General features: G+C 36.4%; 1 protein-coding gene across 2 annotated transcripts; it reads right to left on the reverse strand.

The window, feature by feature from the left end:
* Positions 1–977: 977 nt before the first annotated feature.
* On the reverse strand, positions 978–20,884 carry LOC138333849 (non-lysosomal glucosylceramidase-like). 2 transcript variants are annotated; one of them, XM_069282478.1, is made up of 18 exons: positions 20,573–20,884; positions 19,375–19,463; positions 17,012–17,127; positions 15,722–15,940; positions 14,902–15,141; positions 12,694–12,796; positions 12,048–12,164; positions 10,135–10,282; positions 9,008–9,133; positions 8,094–8,266; positions 7,359–7,463; positions 6,684–6,791; positions 6,350–6,501; positions 5,768–5,874; positions 4,961–5,103; positions 3,972–4,084; positions 3,382–3,573; positions 978–2,875 (listed from the first exon to the last, which is right to left on the reverse strand). In XM_069282478.1, exons 1-18 carry the CDS (start codon positions 20,746–20,748, stop codon positions 2,675–2,677), a joined length of 2,628 nt encoding a protein of 875 aa, XP_069138579.1. In that variant the 5' UTR covers positions 20,749–20,884; the 3' UTR covers positions 978–2,674. The 2 variants fall into 2 exon arrangements, with proteins under 2 accessions (XP_069138579.1, XP_069138580.1); XM_069282479.1 differs by lacking the exon at positions 12,048–12,164.
* Positions 20,885–21,257: the final 373 nt, after the last annotated feature.

Below are 21,257 nucleotides of genomic sequence, written 5' to 3' on the forward strand. Positions count from 1 at the left end.
TCAGGTAAATTCAGGTCTAATTTACCTGACGACATTATGCCTGTGTAGTGGGTCAGACCAGTTACACTATACATGTATATAAAATATGATCCTCCTCTGCCAATTATGTTTCACACCATATTTGGTTGGAAGTCATGCTAGTGTTCAAGAGGAGTAGCAATTGCCTCATTTATGGAAGAGTTAATACAAGAGGTGCAGATGGCCTGTATTGCTCACCTTGTTTGTCTCTACATTAAAATGTCCATACCCATCTCAACAATTATAATTCTAAATTAATGCAGCAATCAATGTCAGTGGTTTTGGAGTAAAATTTTTCAACACTTGCACCAAAACCTTAACCTGGATTTCCAACTGATGCCGACAGGTGAGCTCAAAGGTACATTCTCGATATTCCAGTGGTCACTGTCATGATATCCACCCCTAAACTATGTGAAAGTAAAACTGAAGGCTCTGTGTTGACAATAGATGAAACAGATAACAGTAGTTTGGTCTTTTGATGTATCACCGTTTGGTAATGAACTACAGGCGATTTACGTCGGTACCTCCCTTGGTGTGGTGGCATGTTTACATCTAATATGTTTTTTTGTGACACTTCTCGAAAACCATTTATATATCAATGTGTGGCTGATATATTCGGAATCCCGTGTACCAAATGTCAGTATCCAAAAAATCTCAAAATGCAGATAATAGCTATGATCTTAGCTCTATTCAAATCCTGATTTTCTAACTCTCGCTTCAGGGGGTACCTAGTTCTGGGGTCATTACCACATGGTGTGTACATCTGAAGAATAAAATAACGATTCAATGTATGGCTTTTGAAGTTGGAGTCTCTGTAGGCCTATAATTGGTCAGTTTTATTTTACTGAAAATGCCTCCAGTTTTGCTGTTGGATATTGCCCAGAGGTAAACATAACAAGAATAATTTTAAAGTAATCCCTGAATAATCGACGATTAAAAAAGAATATCGACAAAGAGGATTGTATATCAATTGCTATGCAATATGGAATTTATTAGAATGGTGCAACATCACATTTTGATTATGATGTCATTATTACCAGTGACATCACAATGGTGAACATATTATGCAAAAAGTCTTACAACATTTATGACATGGCTGTATACATGAATTGGTAAAAATTTGATACACAGACTCTTACACTCGTGGCTATGTAATGTGAAATTTATCAAACAAGTTCAATAATTTGATATGCCACAAGCCATTAGCTAGGTTAGTGGCATATCAAATTATTTAACAAGTTTGATAAATTTCATATTACATAGTCACAAGTGTAAGATTCTATTTATCACATAATATTTATTTATAGAAATATAAGTGAAACTTCTTGATTTGTCTCTATATAAAACAGTATAATATCCAGCTCAAATGTAATGGTTCCATCTTCTCGGATAATCATGTGACGTCATATATAGATTATGACGTCAAAACGACATTAAATGTCATAATTATAGTGTTATTACACATGTATATTACCATATTTATGACATGGCTGGACAGGCTAATTATGTGATAAACATTAATACTATATAACATGAAATATTCACATCTTCTTTGTCACCTTATAAACCAGGAAATAATTTATACATGGGTGAATGTACAGGTACACATACTGGAACACAGTAACTTTCACAAGTAGCTTAAATGTGCATTCAATAAGGCCTATTGTATCTGTATTGTCAAATATTCATTATCAACATGAGTTTGAATGCAATGGAAATCTTAAATCATATATCATAAGGTCAAGGTCATTCATTTGAACAAACCTGGTAGGCCTTCATGCCAGTCTGTTGCAGGCCTAAAATGAGTACTCTGGGCCTTAAAGTTTACAGGCAGTGGTTTGTTTAACACATTATTGATAGCACTATGACATCAGCTAACCTTGAATATTTATTTCCGGCCAGGAAATAAATTGAAAGTTTGAAACGAAGAAAGATAGTACCCACAAACATTTTATGTTATACAGTATATTACACCTGAAAGGGTGGAATCTCAAACACATACTAAGTACTATCCCAAAAATATAAAACAGTTACAATATATTTCTGAAGTCCTGTAAACATACTTATTTTAGTGCCGTCAAAGTTTAGCCCAAATTTATAAAAAAAAAAAAAGCAAAGCATTACTTAATAGCGCATATTGTAATTAGTGCAATTATTCGGTGATTCAACACTGGAAATACACTTTTAAAACTTAAGCGTTGTACAATAGCTACAAACACAGTGTGAAAAGCATTAAAATAAAACAAGACTGTCGCCATAGTGGACGACTAATACCCCCCCGATGCACAAATTTGGTAATAACTCCATTATAAGAGGATATTGCATAAACCTTTTTAGTTTATTCAACTCAACTTTATGTCAGAGATCTGTGTACAAAATTTAATCAAAATCAGTCTAATAGTTTAGGAGGAGTTCGCTGCCAGACAAAGTTAAGTCAACAGACAGATGGACAACCCGATTCCAGTATACCTCCCCCATCCCCCCACTTCACTTTGTTGCGGGGAAAATAACTACCCACTAAAATAAGTACATTTACAGTATGTTAACCACACAGCGTCGTAAGTAACATAATGTTGTGTACCATGTACACTCTATATAATAAATGGACCACACACAACTTTAATTTGTCTTACAACCAATAACCAGTCTGTCCTCATCAACTCGAAGTTAGAAGTTGAGGTTGGAATTTCTCTAGTGCCCACTGCATTGACCAGATGGCCAGTGGCCTCATGTAGCCTAGTGACCGGTAATGTTTGTCCATCATATAGGCCTCCGGAGTCTGGAAGGCTAGGCCGTACCACTCCCAGCACACATGGTAGGCTCCCCAAGCTGTCTGGAAACCCTCGTCAATCATTCCCTGAAAAATAGCAATACTCATGTATATCTATACTGATGTGAATGTCAAGTCCACATACTTTTTTTGTTTATGAATCAGTTTGAAATCTTTTAAAACCAGCATTTCAAGTTTGAAAGTGCATAGCACACAACCAGGTGCACTGTTATTGTTATTTGTGAAGCTGCTCTGAAATTTAAATTGATCAATCAAAATCAGAACCTTAGCAACAAAACTTGAAATTCCCTTCATGAAAACCAAATGTTCTTACACATTATCTCAAATACAACATAGTTCCAACTATCTACCAGGCAGAAAAATTCTTCACTGACTGTACCTTTTTTTTTTTTAATTTGTTCTTGGCACTTGTAACTTAATATTTTATCTTCGTGCTAGAAACCGAATTCTGGTTTTTTGCTGGAGACCTATAAATTTGGTTTTGGTCTTGGTCCTGGAGACCTAAATTTGGTCTTGGTCCTGGTAAGCTCAGCTTGAAATACATATCGTAAAAATCAGAATATTAGAAGTACCTGCTGTATCATACTGGCTCCGAGACTGTAGGTGACTCCTACCCAGAATTCCTCTGACTGACAACTCGTCAGGTCTTGTCCACCGTCGGGCCGAGTTCCATTTATCGCCCCCATGTTTCCTTGGCCAAAGCCTTTTACATTGAACTTGTACACAGTCTCTAGAGCACTCTTAACATGGTCATCTGGGAATATCTGGAAACAAATATAGTCTGTGTAATTAACTTTATATTATTACAAAATTTGAAAAATCAAAAGGTGACGACAATCACAACAGCTTCAGATTGTGGTTGGTTTGTATAAAGCTTCTTCAGGTAATACATTCAGTATTATGGGATAATCTATTTGCATTTTTTATTGATCAATTCAAACTTAACAACAGTTAGTGTGATAATTATTGTCAGGGTAAAGGCTAGAGCACATGGTAACTTGACCAAGTTCCAGTTCATACAAATGTTGAAAATGTCACTGCTGATGCCTGTAATGACGTGATCAGCCACTGTAACAGCCACACTTATTAGTCTCACTCTTTGGGTCAGATGACCTTAGAAGCAAAGGGGTTCAACATCTGACCATGTGTAATCTATACCTACCGTTCCATCAGCCAGGCCCGAGGCCTTGAGGAACCAATGACCTGCCAGCTGGTCAGCCATTATACTGTCATGGTGACCACCACTCGGGTTACTATCGTAATTATAATAACGACCTAGCAAAGAAAACAAGCAAATTTTAAAAAATGACAGAAAACATCATTATAATGATATATGGCAAAATACAAAAGAAGTAATTATAGTACTGTCGAATACAACAGTTAATGGTCACAGAAGAGTTACTCCCCTTTTTAGAACTTTTTTTTTCTCCTTGAAACTCCTTTGTGTTGATATGGAGGCCAACAGATTTAGCAGTCAAAAGTTTTGTGCATTTATTTTTGAATTTTAGGAAAGTAGCATTTTGTTTAAGTTTCATAATGTTACCGAAGTCATTTTATAAGCCTAAAAGAAAAGAAATTCATAGATTGCATTCACAGTTATGTGTTTTTATAATAGAAATGACCAGTAACCTTGATGCATGTTTTTTGTGAGTGCATGATGAAAGTTCTATAAAGTCATTTATCAATAAATAAGTTACAAAACAATAGGGGTAATATCATAATAGGCATAAAAAACTTTTATGGAATTCAAATAATACTTTGTTTGTGTAAGGACAAAGATATAATAGTGAACCCCAAAATTCAATAACATTTGAAGGTCAAGGCTTGAGGTGACAAGAATTCATTTGTTAATTTCTGTTGTAACACACCTCAGAATCACGCAGAGATATTTTCCTGGGATCCCAGTCAATCATAGTCATTTCCCGGTCACATCTAGTCAATCATAATCATTTCCCGGTCACATCTAGTCAATCATAATCATTTCCCGTCACATCTAGTCAATCATAATCATTTCCCGGTCACATCTAGTCAATCATAATCATTTCCCGGTCACATCTAGTCAATCATAATCATTTCCCGGTCACATCTAGTCAATCATAATCATTTCCCGGTCACATCTAGTCAATCATAATCTTTCATTCCTTAACCTACCGTTCCAGACCTTGGCTTCAAATGAAGCTTTGCCTTTGTTGAGGATTTCTTGGTATTTTTTCATGTCATCATCATTTCCAAGGACTCTGGCCATCTCTGCCATCATCTTGAGAGCAGCCAACCACATTCCTCCACAGTAGGCACTGCATTAAACATCAAAATATTACTTTTAATTCAAAATGCATTTTCAAACCAGAGGGATCTTTACACCCACCAAAGGATGATCTAGGTCTGACAATGGAGAGAGGGATTTTTCCTCTACTTTTAAATATTCAACTATCAAAATCTAGGCCAGCTGCCTGTTGGATGTAAATGTATGTTGGTGTATATAAATGTATGTTATAAGTGCATGTAAATGTTAGCGAATGTAAATGTATGTTGGCGTATGTAAATGTATGTTAGCAAATGTAAATGTATGTGAACATAGCAGGTATGTAAATGTATGTTAGCCCATGTAAATGTAATATGTAAATGTATGCTAGCGTATGTAAATGTATGTTAGTATATGTAAATGTATACTAGCGTATGTAAATGTATAATAGCATATGTAAATGTATACTAGCGTATGTAAATGTATAATAGCATATGTAAATGTATGTTAGCAGATGTAAATGTAAGTGAACATATGTAAATATATGTTAGCATATGTAAATATATGTTAGCATATGTAAATATATTTTAGCATATGTATATGAAATTTAGCATATGTAAATGTATACTAGCATATGTAAATGTATATTAGCATATGTAAATGTATATCAGCATATGTAAATGTATATTAGTATATGTAAATGTAAGTAAACTAACCTGGCTCCAGTCATTGACCAGGCATCAAAGGTTTGATCAGCAAAGCCACTGTTTTCTATCAAGCCATCACCATCTGTATCCCATTTTTGGGCGATCTCCATCACAACCTAAAGTAATTGTAGAAATACAATGTCAGATGTTACAGATAACAGTATTTCAACACTTGCACCAAAACCTTATAGGGGTCATTTCAGCCCATTGGGCCTCTTGATATTCTCAAAATCAAGCATTTTCTTTCTTAAATGGATTGTTCATACCCATACCCAACACTTGCATCAAAACTTTAACCTCGTCATTTCCAACTCCGATGCAGACGCCAACACAAACACCAGAGTGATTCCATAAGCCACACTCTCATCGAAAGGTGAGCTAAAAATATGACTGTCATAGCTCCCCTAATGTTTTACACTAAATTTGGGTGTAATTAACTCGACTTAAGTTGAGATGGAATTGAATTTTAAAAGAAAATTGCAGCATAATTTCCCCCTTTCGGGTGGATGGCATGACAAATAAACGTTGTACACGATTACTGAATAGGAATCCCTTTATGATCAGAACATAACAACATTGAGCCTCCAATACCTTTGCGACAGGATACATGGCTTCGAGATAGTCTTTGTCCTTTGTTACACTGAAGTCGCGGTACGTCTGGAGGACGAACTTGAGATTGAGGTCCTTCCACTCACAGGTAGGATGTATGATGTAAGCATTCAGACAATCCCAAGGCTCATCCTCTGTAATTATAAATAATACAAAATTAATAAGAGGCTCAGAAGGCCTGTATGACTCCCATACCTGGCTTGTTATGTGAATCTCCCTATTCTGAGAAATAGCGAAAACAAACTTCAACTTTCAAAATCCAAGATGGCTGCCTGTCAGCAAATATCATGTATGTTACAGTGATTGCATCACTAACCTGGATCTCCAATATCATGGGGTACAGATTTGCCCTTTTTTTTGATCCCTCGAGCTCCTTCCATACAGAAGTGGATAGGTGTGGTGTCTTCAGCTATGACAGCTTTAGCTGCAAAAACAAAATATATTGTACAGAAATCATACTATATAACTGATATAGTCAAGGTCAAGATGGACAATAAAGATTTCGAAACTTTTGACAAGGTCTCAATGTTAACAAAATATTTTGATTGTTTTTCTTTAACTCAAGAAAGGTATGACATTCACAAAAGAAGCTTTTTATATTGAGCAAATAGAACTGTCGCCAGAGTGGCCGAGTAATACCCCCTGCTGCACAAATTTGTTAATAACTCCATTAATAGGGAACATTGTAGAACCCTATATAGTTGCTCAACTCCTTTTTATGTCAGGGTTCTGTGTAACCTTGTTGTGGGGGTATAAAAATTATAAAATTAAGTCAAATATGTATTGTTTCACACTACTAGCCTTTGGTTACCACATACCAATGAGCTCTGAATTCGCCAATTAAAGTGGTAACAAGTTGGGATACCTGAACCACTAGGACACCACAGCTCCTTTATGACATTGTAGTAGGATGTTTTTATCACATCGTGGTAGTTGTACAACTTACATACATCATTACAGTATGATTTATCAACATTAAAATATGACTTACCAATATCGTACTGGAGAGAGAGCTGTATTTTCGGCCAAAGCATGATGAGAGAAAACGATGCATAGTGGTGAACGTCATACGTGTTGTACATCCTGTACTCATGACCTAAAACAAATGTTGTAAATTTTCCAATTTTTCGCACGCATGAAAAATATCAAAGTTTCCACCTCACTCGATAAAATATCACTGGTATTCATTCAGAAATAAAGATTATTCTATTGTACATTTTTTTCCTCGCTTCCTTTTACAGAAGACCATCACTATTAGTTCCGCCACAGGTTAGTTTGCCATGATTGTATTTTACGAGTTATTTGCCGTTGCGACTGTTACGTCGTATATTTGTGAGCATAACGTCATATTTCTACACAAAAATAATATGACGTAATTTTTGCACACAGACTAATGAGGTAAGAATCAAAATGATAATTTTCACTCTCAGTGCTGTATTCCGATTGGTCAAATATCAAATTTGATATTGTCACTGCATTAAAGTAATCACTTTTATGCTCACAGTAAAATGTTACATATCACTGCAAAATATGTAATACTGGTAATGGACAATAACAAACTTGTTGAAAACAGACAAAAGTGCAACTACAATCCACAAATCTGATTTACTTAATTCAGCTTTTATGTCATAATACTTGATCAGAAAGATCTTTAGTGAAGAATAAAATCATAACTTTTGTTCATCTCATGTCGACCACATCATCTAAGTAGGCACTAAGTCCTTACCCTCTAAGTAGGCAAATTTGCTGTACTCTTGTATGATGGGGGATTCATCAGGTATAGATTTAATGGAAAGGTCTCCATTCTTTGACTCCAGCTCGTCAGCCCAGATTGTTCCTCCATCACTGACATAATACAGCTCATTGAACAATGCCGACTTGTACCATGCTGGCAGATTGCTAGGAAACAATAAGTCATGAATAATCAAAGTACTGAAAGTACTGAAATACAAATAAGTCATAAATAATCAAAGTACTGGGGTACTGGAAGCAAAGGCTACAACATTAAATCCTAAATAAAAATCAAGACATTGATTTAAAAGCTTGAGGAATTTGACACAAATTTAAAACGATAGTAGAATTCATCCCTACCTGTTGAAATATTGTTGCCAAAATTTTCGTAAAAAAAAAATAATTCTTTTGCCAAATAAAAATTTTTGGAGCCAAGAAATTACTGTAAATTTGATTGTTAAATGACAAATAATCTCCCTTTCCATTAAACTTTAGTTTACTTTTATAATGGGAATTAACCAATTAAACAAACACTAAATGTAAGTGTTCACTTTAAGGATGCATGACTTGGTAAAAATGTTCTTTCTATGGATTTTATTTTTTGTCAAATATATATTGACATTAAAGATGCTCCACTGCTGACAGAGCATTAACAATACTCATCATTTAAACTTTCAGGATGCATTTAGTTATTTTAATACTTTTATCTTGAAGTAAAATAAGAAGCCAAAACTTTTCAATGGTAGTAATGGTGTGAAATAGGTAATTTTTGTAACTGAAGAAAAATACTGATTTGTCTGCTCCTGTTTTTGATAGAGAAATTATACCATTTTTCAGCAGTGTTTTCAGCAATGTAATATCTTTAATTGAATTTTACATACACATTTTGTATTTTTATGTTGTGTATACCTGTTTTGCAGTATTGGATGTTGCCAAGCCTCTATCTTCTGTTCCCATGCAGGGTAGTGTTTTAAAGCATAGCTACACATCCGGGGACAAGCATCATTTTTGTACCCAAACCAGCGACCATAACGTCTGGAAAAAAAAAGAAACTTACATCTATATTATCAAAAGTAACTGAATCATTATTTACTCCACAGATGTATGTGAACTGTCTCAATCCAAAAGAGTAACCATTAACATTTGAATATCACTATCAATAAGGCTGTATACATTGATGGTCATCTGACAATTTTCACAAAACAACATAGTTGAAGTACATACTAGAGGAAAACAAATCTTTATGGATAAATACCAAATACCAAAAAGACTGAAAAAGTTCTCACTGACTAATGAAAATCCCATATTTGTATTAAGCTAGAACTGTTGTCAAATAGGCCTCTCACTTATTAACAAGTTGTTTAATGATCTTACACAATTGGAATTTGACCTCTGTGACATTGAATGAAAGTCAAGGTCATTCATGTCAAGAAAATGTGGCAGCCCTATATCCCAGCATATTACAGTACAATGGGCCTTAACAGTAGAACTGGTGTATACAGTATACAGAAACTGTGATACAGTATACAGAAACTGTGACCTTGCATAAAGGTCAAGGTCATTTTATGAACAAACTCATAAGCCCTACATCCCAGCATGACACAGCCCAAAATTTGATCTCTAGGCTTCTTATTTATTCACAAGATATTGTGAAACGATTTTAGCCTATTTGACCCCTTTGACATTGAATGAAAGTAAAGGTCATTCATTTAAACAAAATTGCTAGCCCTTGATCCCAACATGATACAGGCCAAATATCAGGTATCAATGGCTCTGAGTTATTCACAAAAAGTTGTTTAAAGGTTTTAGCCTTTTTGACTACTCTGGCCTTCAATGAATGTCAAGATCATTCATTTGAACAAACTTGGTAGCTCGTCATCCCAGCATGCTACAGATTAAATATCAGTACCCTGGACTTTATGGTTATTGAGAAGTTGTTTGAATGAAAGAATACACATGACGCACAACACAGGATGGACGTTGTACAACGAACAACGGAAGGAAAATGATGACCATGATCATAAAAAGTGATGTACCTTCCATAGAGTTTCTCTTTATTTTTAAAGTGAACAACAGGCATATCCCATGTAAGTGTGAAGTCCATCTCCTTTTTACCACCAGGGGGCACTGTCGTCTGTGAGCAGACGGCCGCGGCTGTTTCCTGTCCCTTCTTCTGAGGCTTTTCTGAAATCACATCACAATTCACATCTTACATTTTTAGCTTCATGTTCATCATTCAACTTTGCTTTTCTGTTCACATGGCTGATATGACACATTATTATTTATCTGGAATTTTGTCACTTGTCACTGGTCAAAACATGTACCATGTGATCACGGATAAAACCATCACATAGCATAGGGATGCTACCAGTCACATATGAGTTGTATTCTTTGCTTAGTTTCATAGACAAATTTAGTAACTAAATATTAATTTTGTAGAACTGATCACTTCTGACCTCAGGTGTTTGGAACCAACAATCTGTACAAGTTTGAATCAATGACAACCTCACAGGCATGCTACCAGCCAAATATAAATATTATGCATACTTATTTTAATACATGTTGACCTCTTTTGGGCCCATTTCCTCAAGACCCTAGATGATCAGCCCAACTGTTTGCACAATCTTGAATCCCAATGTTAACATATACACATGTACTACCAATGCCAATCAGAAGTATCCAATATTTAGTTTCATAGAAGAACTGGTTTATATTTGAATAGCCAAATTGACCTCTCTGGCTCTGCCTTTGACTATTTGCAAAATTTTAAATCCCCTACCCATAGGAATGGTACCTATTGTGTTATAAATTATATTAGAAAACTATAAAAAGGGTATGAGTTCCACTATACAAGAAGACACAAAACACACCACGCAATTCATACACACCGCACACATGGGAGGCAGCAGTCCTTACATGACCTGGCTATTATTGCGGGCGCAACGCTTCTCTACCCGAAAGTACCGGTATAGTAACTAATCTACTTCACTGGTGCAGCTGATTGATGGCATCTGTGTGGCTTCCCACTCTAGCTGTTTAGTATGCACACTTTTTCATTACGTATGCACCACCCACTCTCTTGACAGATGTCTGGCAATCATGTAACTTTCCTCTCAGCCAATCAAGATTGCCTCACTATGTGACCATCATGAGGGAGTGTGCATACCTAATGACAAAGTGTGCATACTAAACAGCAACAGTGGGAAGCCACACAGTTGCCATCAGCCAATCAGCTGTTAGTATTCGATCAATCATTTCACTAAACTGACTCACTTCACCACTGAAGCAGAACAGTCGACCACATTATTTTCGTTAGGTAAACAGTTACTATACCGGTACTTTTGGGTAGAGAAGCATTGTGCCCGCAGTAATAGGATGATAATTAATCAAACAAACAAACAAACAAACCAATAAAAAATGAGTGATATCACATTCTTAAAGTTTCAGAGAAAAAGTCATATATAGAAATAGGCAAAAATGTTTATATGGAAATTGTCCTTTTAGCCCAACACTCAAGGGGTCATTCTAATCAGTTATATATTTTTGAGTTCCTTTTCCATAAGAATGCTACTATTACAATACAAGTGCTATCCCATGCTTAGTTTCGTTTATAAGGAAATAACCCCTTTGTCCCCGATCCTCAGACTCAAATTTTGAATCCCCACCTCATAACGATGCTACCAATTCAATATGAGTGAATTCCGTTTGGTTTCTGAGAAGTCGTTTATATGAAAATAGCCAAACTGACCCTTTTTCGTACTAAAAATCCAGAAAAATAAAGCAATTAGAGCATTTTGATTCTATTGAAATCATAACATGGTTATATTGACCAAAGAAAAAATATGAACGGAGGATGTATTGTTTTTTTTCTCAGGTCAATATAACCATAATATTGACCTCATCAAAATCAAACTTTGTAAAACCACACTATAATTATGCACACTCTTACCTGGACCAGCTGGGGGGAGGATCAGGTTAGCTAAGGCACGAACCAGCTTCACTATGACCAGGAAGAAAAGTGTAATGGCCGCCTGAGGAAAGCTGTCCCTCCCCCTGCTCTGCCTCTCTACAATAAACACATATCGTCAGCACCATTCCGTCATTGCATTAGGAAGAGTTATCTGCCCTTGTAAGTATGATTGTGTTTGCACGCATGTTATATTTTTCAGAGAAAACAATGCGACAATCTTTACCTTCGTAAAAGGGAGACAACTCTGTTATATGCAACAGGATCTTCCATGATCTGTATTGGTCAGAGAAAAGAAGAATCATTTCTCTGTTTTTCTCCTCTTCTTTTAAACATCTCATTCATCCAGTCCAGAGTATCAAGTCTGCATACCACTATTAACGGATTCCAATTCTGAATTTCATACAGAATTTCACTATGACTTATGCTGGATAAAAGTCCAAGAGTCTTTAAATTTACCAGTGTTAATGTAGGGGGCGATCTAGTCTTAATGAGGGTCCAATCGTGTTTAAACTACTATAGATATATATATATTAATGCAATCAACGTGCAACAGCTTTGGGAAGTGAGCTAAAATAAAACCAAGAGGATGAATATGAGAGTTTGCAAATATTTGGAAATAATGTACCAGGAGTAGAATCGAGTTGTCCATCTTCAGCCAAATCATCCCAAACTATACGGCCATTTCCTTTCGGGTCAAAGTGCAACTTGTGACTCACATGAACATCGTCCTGAAATGATTAACAATAATCTGCAGAAATCCAATAATTCTTAATTCAACATACAGTCAAAGATGAGTACAGTTGCCACTCAAGGGACCAGCAAAGAATGGCTGCAGAAGACAGATTCACTGTAAAATCACATTAAAACATGACTGTATAAATGATGTCATCTATTGTTATAGTTTGAGGTATACTGCAAACTATCTTTCTCTAGTGGATACTAAATTGCGCGATTTCCATTTCAAAACAAGTTTGCCAAGATTATTTTCGCGGATTTAAAAATTTCAATGGAATTTCCAATCAAGTTGGCTTACAGTAGTAGAGACAAAGTCTACTATTATCAGCTACTACTGTGGATAATAGCAGTCACAAGAATTGTTAACGGACATATTAGGATGGACATGTGGAACACAGAGGGACAGATGATGTGTGGTTTGAATATTTAACAAGAGGCCCAGAGGGCCTGTATCGCTCACCTGTTTTTTTATAGTTATTATCACAAGACTCTGACAATTAGAAAAATAAGCAAAATTGACGCCCAAAGTTTAATTTTGAATCACAACCATGCAATGATGCTCTTGATACCATACAAATATGCTATCAAATACATAGGTTCAGAGACAAAGTAAATCATATGAAAATAGTAGCCTAATTGACCTTTTTGACCCCACATCTATTGCCGTCTAAGGCCCCGGGGGTCATCCCTATCATTTGTACAATTTCAAATCCCAACACTATATGGATGCTACCATTGCATTATGAGTGCTCTTCCATGCTTAGTTGCAGAGAAGAAGTAGTTTATATGGAAATAGCTAAATTGACCCCTTTTGACCCCACCCTTCAGGCCCCGGGGGGTTAGCCCCATCATTTGCAAAATTTTGAATCCAAACCATATAAGGATGTAACCATTGCATTATGAGCGTAATCCCATGTTAAGTTGCAGAGAAAAAGTCATTTATATGGAAATTGACCATTTTTGATCCCGCCCCTCAGGCCCCCGGGGGGGGGGGGGGGGGGGGGGTCAGCCCTATCATTTGCACAATTTTGAATCCCCACCCTATAAGGATGCAACCATTGCATTATGGGTGCTATCACATGCTTGGTTTCAGAGAAGAAGTCGTTTATATGGAAATAGCCAAATTGGCCCCTTTTGACCCCGCCCCTCAGGCCCCCTGGGGGTCAGCCCCATCATTTGTACAATTTTGAATCCCCACCCTATAAGGATGCTACCATTGCATTATGGGTGCTATCCCATGCTTGGTTTCAGAGAAGAAGTCGTTTATATGGAAATAGCCAAATTGACCCCTTTCGACCCCACCCCTCAGGCCCCCCCGGGGGTCAGCCCCATCATTTGTACAATTTTGAATCCCCACCCTATAACGATACTACCATTGCATTATGAGTGCTATCTCATGCTTAGTTTCAGAGAAGAAGTCGTTTATATGAAAATAGCCAAATTGACCCCATTTGACCCAGCCCCTCAGGCCCCCGGGGGGTCAGCCCCTTCATTTGTACAATTTTGAATCCCCACCCTATAAGGATGCTACCATTGCATTATGGGTGCTATCCCATGCTTGGTTTCAGAGAAGAGGTCGTTTATATGGAAATAGCCAAATTGACCCCTTTCGGCCCCCGCCCCTCAGGCCCCTGGGGGGTCAGCCCCATCATTTGTATAATTTTCAGTAAGTAGCCCATAAGGATGCTACCAGTCAAATTTTGTTGAAATCCGACCAGTGGTTATAGAGAAGAAGTTAATTGTTGATGGAGACAACGGACGCCGGACGATGCGGTATCCCATAAGCTCACCTCGGTCCTTCGGACCAGATGAGCTAACAATATATCTTTAATATAAAATAGCACTATTAAGTTCACGAGGTTGTTATTCTTAAAACAAATATATCAGTTTATTCATAGCTTCAAAGGAGACACTCTGTTAAACATTAAAATTGAGTCATGGCCATTTAAATTTAATGCTTGCATGAACATCTGGAGGCATCTCTATAAATTCAAACTCTTGCATCAAAAAATCATGAGTTGTCTCCCATACCGTGAAACTACCGTATTATCTGTTAATTATGATCTTGACCTTTATGAAACATCTGACCTTTACTGACCTTATTGGCAGCAGCTATTCCATAAGTACACTTGATGTCACGTAGAGAATGATGGATGAGAACGCCGGAAACCTGACGTCCCTCTGTATCACATTGAAACTCCTCGTTCTGGACCTCTACGCCATTATCATCTTTGGACCCAGTTCCGTTTTTGAAGGTCAATACAATGCTAATATCGACCGGCTCCGATCCGTTGTTCTCTACTGACCAGGCAAATACTCCCATTGGGAAACTGGTTTCCTACAAACATATAATGCATTTACAGTTTTAATGGTGTAAACTTTCATAAAAAGGCACAACTCGCTCACTAGCGATGCAGGTAATCACAGTGAATGCTACAGGCCCAAGAAATTAAGATTTTTCCATGGTTTTTTTCCGTTCAGAGCAGCAGAGCTCACTTTACCACCAGCTGACAGCAAATTTTCACATTTTTTTTTTAAAAACAAACTTTTAACAAATGCAACCAATACACACATATCTATTGTACCATGATTTTCCCATAATCTAATAATGATGAAAGTAACTTAAATTGAAGCCTCCAATCATTACAAAAGGTGATTTATTTTTACAAACTTGATAGCTCAGCATTCCTACACCACATTATGAAGTCATAATAGACCTCTTACAAGGAGTTATTTACCCACTTAACTCCCTCAAAGGGCCCGCAGTGACCGTGTGGTTAAGATGTCCCAAGTTTGGCAGTTGCCAGGTACAGTGACCGTGTGGTTAAGATGTCCCAAGTGGGGCAGTTGCCAAGTACTGACTACTGGTCAGTGGGAAGTGGTTTTTCTCCAAGAACTCCAAGAGGTCTTTGATTTACCTTGTAATCATGAGGGAACACCGGGGAGATCTGCCGGCAGACAAGACGTAGTTTGTACTCTGGAATGTCATACACTGTCCAGGCTCGGGGATAAAGGCCGTGATAGGTGGCGTTCTGGGCAGGGAACCCCCACTGCCAGGACTTCAGGTGCTTCCCCTTCTTTCCGGTTAGGACTTTTTGGTAAACTGTCTTGCCATTCTTACGGATACACAGGATAAACTAGAAAGAAAAAAGCCTTTAATCAAACCCGAATCATGGACGATAAGGAAATCAATACAATTTGTTGGCAATTTAGAATGATGTAGAATGAAAGTAAGTCAGTATAATTCAGTACAAGAGGCCTTGAGGCCTCAACTGTCAGCTGGGTGTTTACTCTATGTCCCCTGGATTTTAACAAGAACCAATGTGTGCATGGTATCAATACTAAACATTTATACAGATTCAAAAGTACCTAGCTTCTTAATTTCCTTAAAGATGCTCCACCGTCGACAGAGCATGAATGATATTCATTATTTGAACAATAATTGGTGTTCAATCGTGTGTATGTATGTCTAATTAACACAAAAATAATATATATATTTTCATTTTGCCTTTGGTGCATGCGCAATCAGTACTTCTTTCCATAAAGGATATAGTGCGTCGGAATTTTTTCGGAATGCAATTAATGATTTTTCATATTTTTAACTTGACGTAGAATTAGAAGCTCAATTTTTTCAATGGTGGTAATGGTGTAAAGTAAGTAATCTTTGTTACTGAAGAAAAATACTAAGTCGTCTGCTCCTGTTTTTGATAGTAAAAAAATACTATTTGTCGGCAGTGGAGCATCTTTAAAGTGTTCTGGAGGTAATGCAGTCAAGGTCAAGTTGTCTACAATAATCTGCTATATGTCATACTGACACCCTACAGAAAATTTCAGTGGTATTTCCAGTAGAACTCTAGTGGTAAATTTGTCACAATTTCACATGGTATTTCCATGTGTAATTAAAGTGGTAATTTTTTTATGGAATTTTTAATAAACCCAATGGAAATTCTATTGGAATCCTAAAATTCTTACTTAATTCAATATTTGAAAAGAAAAACCTTTATGTTTTGAATAATACATAAAATTATTTCTAAGTTAGGTCAAATAATTTCAGTAACCTTTGCATGTTTGAATAAAATAAATTGGCATATACAACTGGACATTTTGTCTGCCATTTTCTTAAAAACTTCCAGGGGCAAGGGTAATAACTTCTTCCGAGAGAGAATCAGGAAAGAATACATAATATCATTTACTCATGTACGACTTACTTGGTTTGCCTGGATAGTGTGATGATCATACAGCCCAGGTAACATTTGGAAGCGACAGAACTCTCCACGGAATCCTCGCCCTATTGTGCCACACCCAATTCCACCCAATGGACAGCCTGAAAAATTAAAACTCGCTGGTAAAATGTATCCTATATTTGCATATTACAGACTTATCTGCCCTTGCAGGTAGGTATTGATTGTGACATCATGTTTTTTTGGAGAAAATGATGAGAATAATGATGTAACAATTGATACCTACCCGCAAGGGAACTAACTCTGTAATATATAAAGACGGGATAGACATCAGGTACACCTAAAATTTATATATACATGTATATAACATATCTGTATAAAGCTCTATATTTCAATTCACTCATATACAGTGCCTTGTGATGGAGTTACCTTTTCCAAAAATCTATTCCCCTTCCCTCAAGGAACTAAAATTGCTCCAGAAACTTGGCAGTAAGTCTGAATGTGATATTCTTATAGGTTAAAATGATATTAGGTGATATCTACGCGACATATATATTTGTCTATGATTAGTAGGGTCTTTGGTTTGGATTAGCTTTAAAAAGTGTACAACATCATCAGCAACAAGATGGCAGACAAGAAGGACTATATATGTACAGACCAAACTCAAAGAAATGGAAACAAAATGTGTGAAAGTTAATGATCAGATGACACTATCAAAAGTAATAAAAAATTGACACAAGTTCCTTTGGGTAATAATTTTTTGACAGAAATAGAAAAACTGGAGTCTTTCAAAGTGATAAAAACTGCAAAACATCTTGGGCAATTCAAATTTGATTTCTAAAGAGTTTTGAAATATTTAAATTGTAGCAAGTGAGCAATTTTTTTTAATTCAAAAATATTTTGAAAACGCAAAATTTATTTTATTGAACTTCTATGTTCATTTCATGAAAATGTAATTCAATGCAAGTTACTATGTTGAAATAAAAGTTTTGTTGTTCTAATTGTTTTCATCATAATCGTAATATTTAAAGATTTTAGACTATTTGATCCATGTGACCTTGAATATTAGTCAAGGTCATTCATTTGAACAAACTTAGTAGCCCTTATTTCATCCCAGCATTCTACATGCCCAATATCAGGGGTCCTCTTAATTATTCACGAGAAGTCATTTAAAGATTTTAGTTTATACGACACCTGTGATCTTGAATGAAGGTCAAGGTCATTTATTTGAACAAACTTGGTAGCCCTCTATCCTAGCATGCTACATACCGAATCTTCACAAGAAGTGCATGACCCTTCATACTAGCATGCTACAGACTTAATAATAGGTCTCTAGGTCTTACAGTTATTGACAAGAAGTTGTTTAAAAGACTTTAACCTTTTTGATTTTAAGTTGAAGGTCATTTATTTGAACAAATTATGTAGCCCTTCATGCCAGCATGGCACACAGCGACAACAGACCGTGCATGACAATTAATAGGTCATCCTAACCCTTCGAGTCAGATGACCTAACAATACTATGATATAAGACAGCACAGGATAGAGACAATTTGTTCAGCTTCAAAGCATTATGATTGAACTTACTCATTCATCCATCTGACATTGTCATTATGGATCATTGATTTATTAATATAAAGTTAATTTGTGTTGTGATACCGTATTCGACCCAATAAGCGCCCAGGGCGCTTAAAAAATTGATAAAAATGAAAAGGTGCTAATAAGTCAAAATTATTGCAAATCTTTACCGTTTTATGTAGTTTTGGTCTTTATTTATGCCTGGGCAATTGAAATTGAGGCCTCAAAAAGGGGGAGGGGCGCTTATAGGGACATAGACGCTTATTTGGTCGAATACGGTAAGTTAGATTAGTTCAGGTGAGATAATAATTTTACCAAGTGTCTTACCATACATTGCCTTAGTGTGTTCTACTTGATCCAGATGATCGATGAACAGAACAATGACAATTAATAGGTCATCCTAACCCTTCGAGTCAGATGACCTAACAATACTATGATATAAGGCAGCACAGGATACAAACAATTTGTTCAGCTTCAAAGCATTATGATTGAACTTACTCATTCATCCATCTGACATCGTCATTATGGATCATTGATTTATTAATATAAAGTTAATTTGTGTTGTGATACCGTATTCGACCCAATAAGCGCCCAAGGCGCTTAAAAATTGATAAAAATGAAAAGGTGCTAATAAGTCAAAATTATTGCAAATCTTAACCGTTTTATGTAGTTTTGGCCTTTATTTATGCCTGGGCAATTGAAATTGAGGCCTCAAAAAGGGGGAGGGGCGCTTATAGGGACATGGGCGTTTATTGGGTCGAATACGGTAAGTTAGATTAGTTCAGGTGAGATAATAATTTTACCAAGTGTCTTACCATACATTGCCTTATGTTCTACTTGATCCAGATGATCGATGAACAGTCGTCTCCCTTGTCTGCGGGTCTTCACCCATACCTTCATGTACCTGATAAAATTAGCCAAATTTATATAATCACAAGGTGAGATGGAGGTGTCATGGAAAGCAGAATCAGAGAATTAACTGTTAACAATTTTTCTTTCATGTACAATTCAATTATGCAAATTTCCATATCCCATGTACATATTCACAAAAGTTTATCTCCGTGAACTAAGATCTAAACCATTTATACTAATAAGAATTTCCAGTCAATTTTTAAATATGTGAATGTTAATCTTTGCAAACTTGTTTTGAAATGTAAATCGCAAAATTTAGTAGAGCTGAGAAAGAAAATTGGTCATCCATTTTAACAAGCCTTAGCTTTCATCCCAACATGTACAGGTGCAATGGTGCTAATTATCACTTCTCTCACTAGGCTTCTTGGTTTTAGAGAAGCATAATTCCTTTACAGACACAAAAGCTTAGGCCCATGGGCCTTAACGGTCACTGGAATTCTCAAATACATTGTATACAGAATAAAACAATAACATATAAACACTATCACATAATCCGCCCAACCTCCAGTGATTTTGCCCGTGTAATATTCTTGCATATACAACAAGAGGCCCAAGGGCCTTAACAGTCATCTGACTTCCTTGGCAAAAGTCATATAGGAAATTAATTAGATATGGTGTCATGGTAGCCATCTTTAATTTGGGATCGATCAACCAGAGATGTAGCAAAACTTTGTCAAGATGATATCAGGATATTTCATGCAAGTTTCAGCCAAATCACAACTGTTGTTCATGAGAAGTTCAAAATGTGTTTTCAAAATGGCGGCTTTGGCGGCCATCTTGGATTTCAAATTGACCCAAAAAATAGCAACACTTTGTCTGGACCATGTCAGGATCATTTAATGCAAATTTCAGCTAAAGTGCATTAGTAGAACTTGAGAAGAAGTTCAAAATTTGTTTCTAAGATTGCGGCCATCTTGGATTTTGGATGAACCCTAAAAATAACAACATTTTGTTGGGACCATGTCAGGATCATTTCACTTTGATTTTCAAGCAACAAGAAAATACATTTTTTTACATTGATAAGTGTTATAGTGCGAATCCCCAGTCACGTTACGCTACAGAGCTTGTCACTAAGGCGCATGTTTCGCTCTATATAATTACCTCAATGAAAGTCCGATGAGTGATGGAATTTGACTCAAGCGAGGTTTTGTAAACGGGGTACATTTCGTCTTGCATTCATAATCAAGCTTCACCCGCCACCCGTAGTCCGGCACACCTGGAATATTTTCTCTGGGCGTCGTCTCGCTGTCATCTGGATTTCTGGGATATGATGCCATATTCTTCTTTTCAACATATGTATACACAAATGAAGTTTTAAAAAATAGACCTAGACTAGGCCCTACCCAGTTGTCGGTGTCTAATATCTACAGGTGGCTTCGCGAGGTGTAGCCGGTCATTTGAACGTTTAATTACATTCTAACGCACAGATCGTAACCGGAGACGGCAATAATTTTACGGCAGAATATACAAAAATAAAATCATATCTCGAGGGAATACACTAGAAAAGTCAATATAATTTGTAGCTAAGCTTAAGGTAAATATGACATTTTTTCTTCGAAATCAAGAGAAAATATTTTAAAATCTGTAATAACAAACAGAGCAAATCCGGATTTATTCTTCGGATTCCGCTTTGGTGCTTGATTTTCAAGAGAGTTGTTGATCGCGTCGTGCTGCAACAATCAAAAACACTGGGTTATTATCAAAGTACTGAGAGTTCTCTTGGTTTTTGAGCTCAATATTAAAATGAACGAGTTATTTACCCTTCTCCGTTACAAATACAAAATTT

Source organism: Argopecten irradians, chromosome 10, assembly GCF_041381155.1.
Source record: "Argopecten irradians isolate NY chromosome 10, Ai_NY, whole genome shotgun sequence".
In the NCBI taxonomy this organism is placed as follows: Eukaryota; Metazoa; Mollusca; class Bivalvia; order Pectinida; family Pectinidae; genus Argopecten; species Argopecten irradians.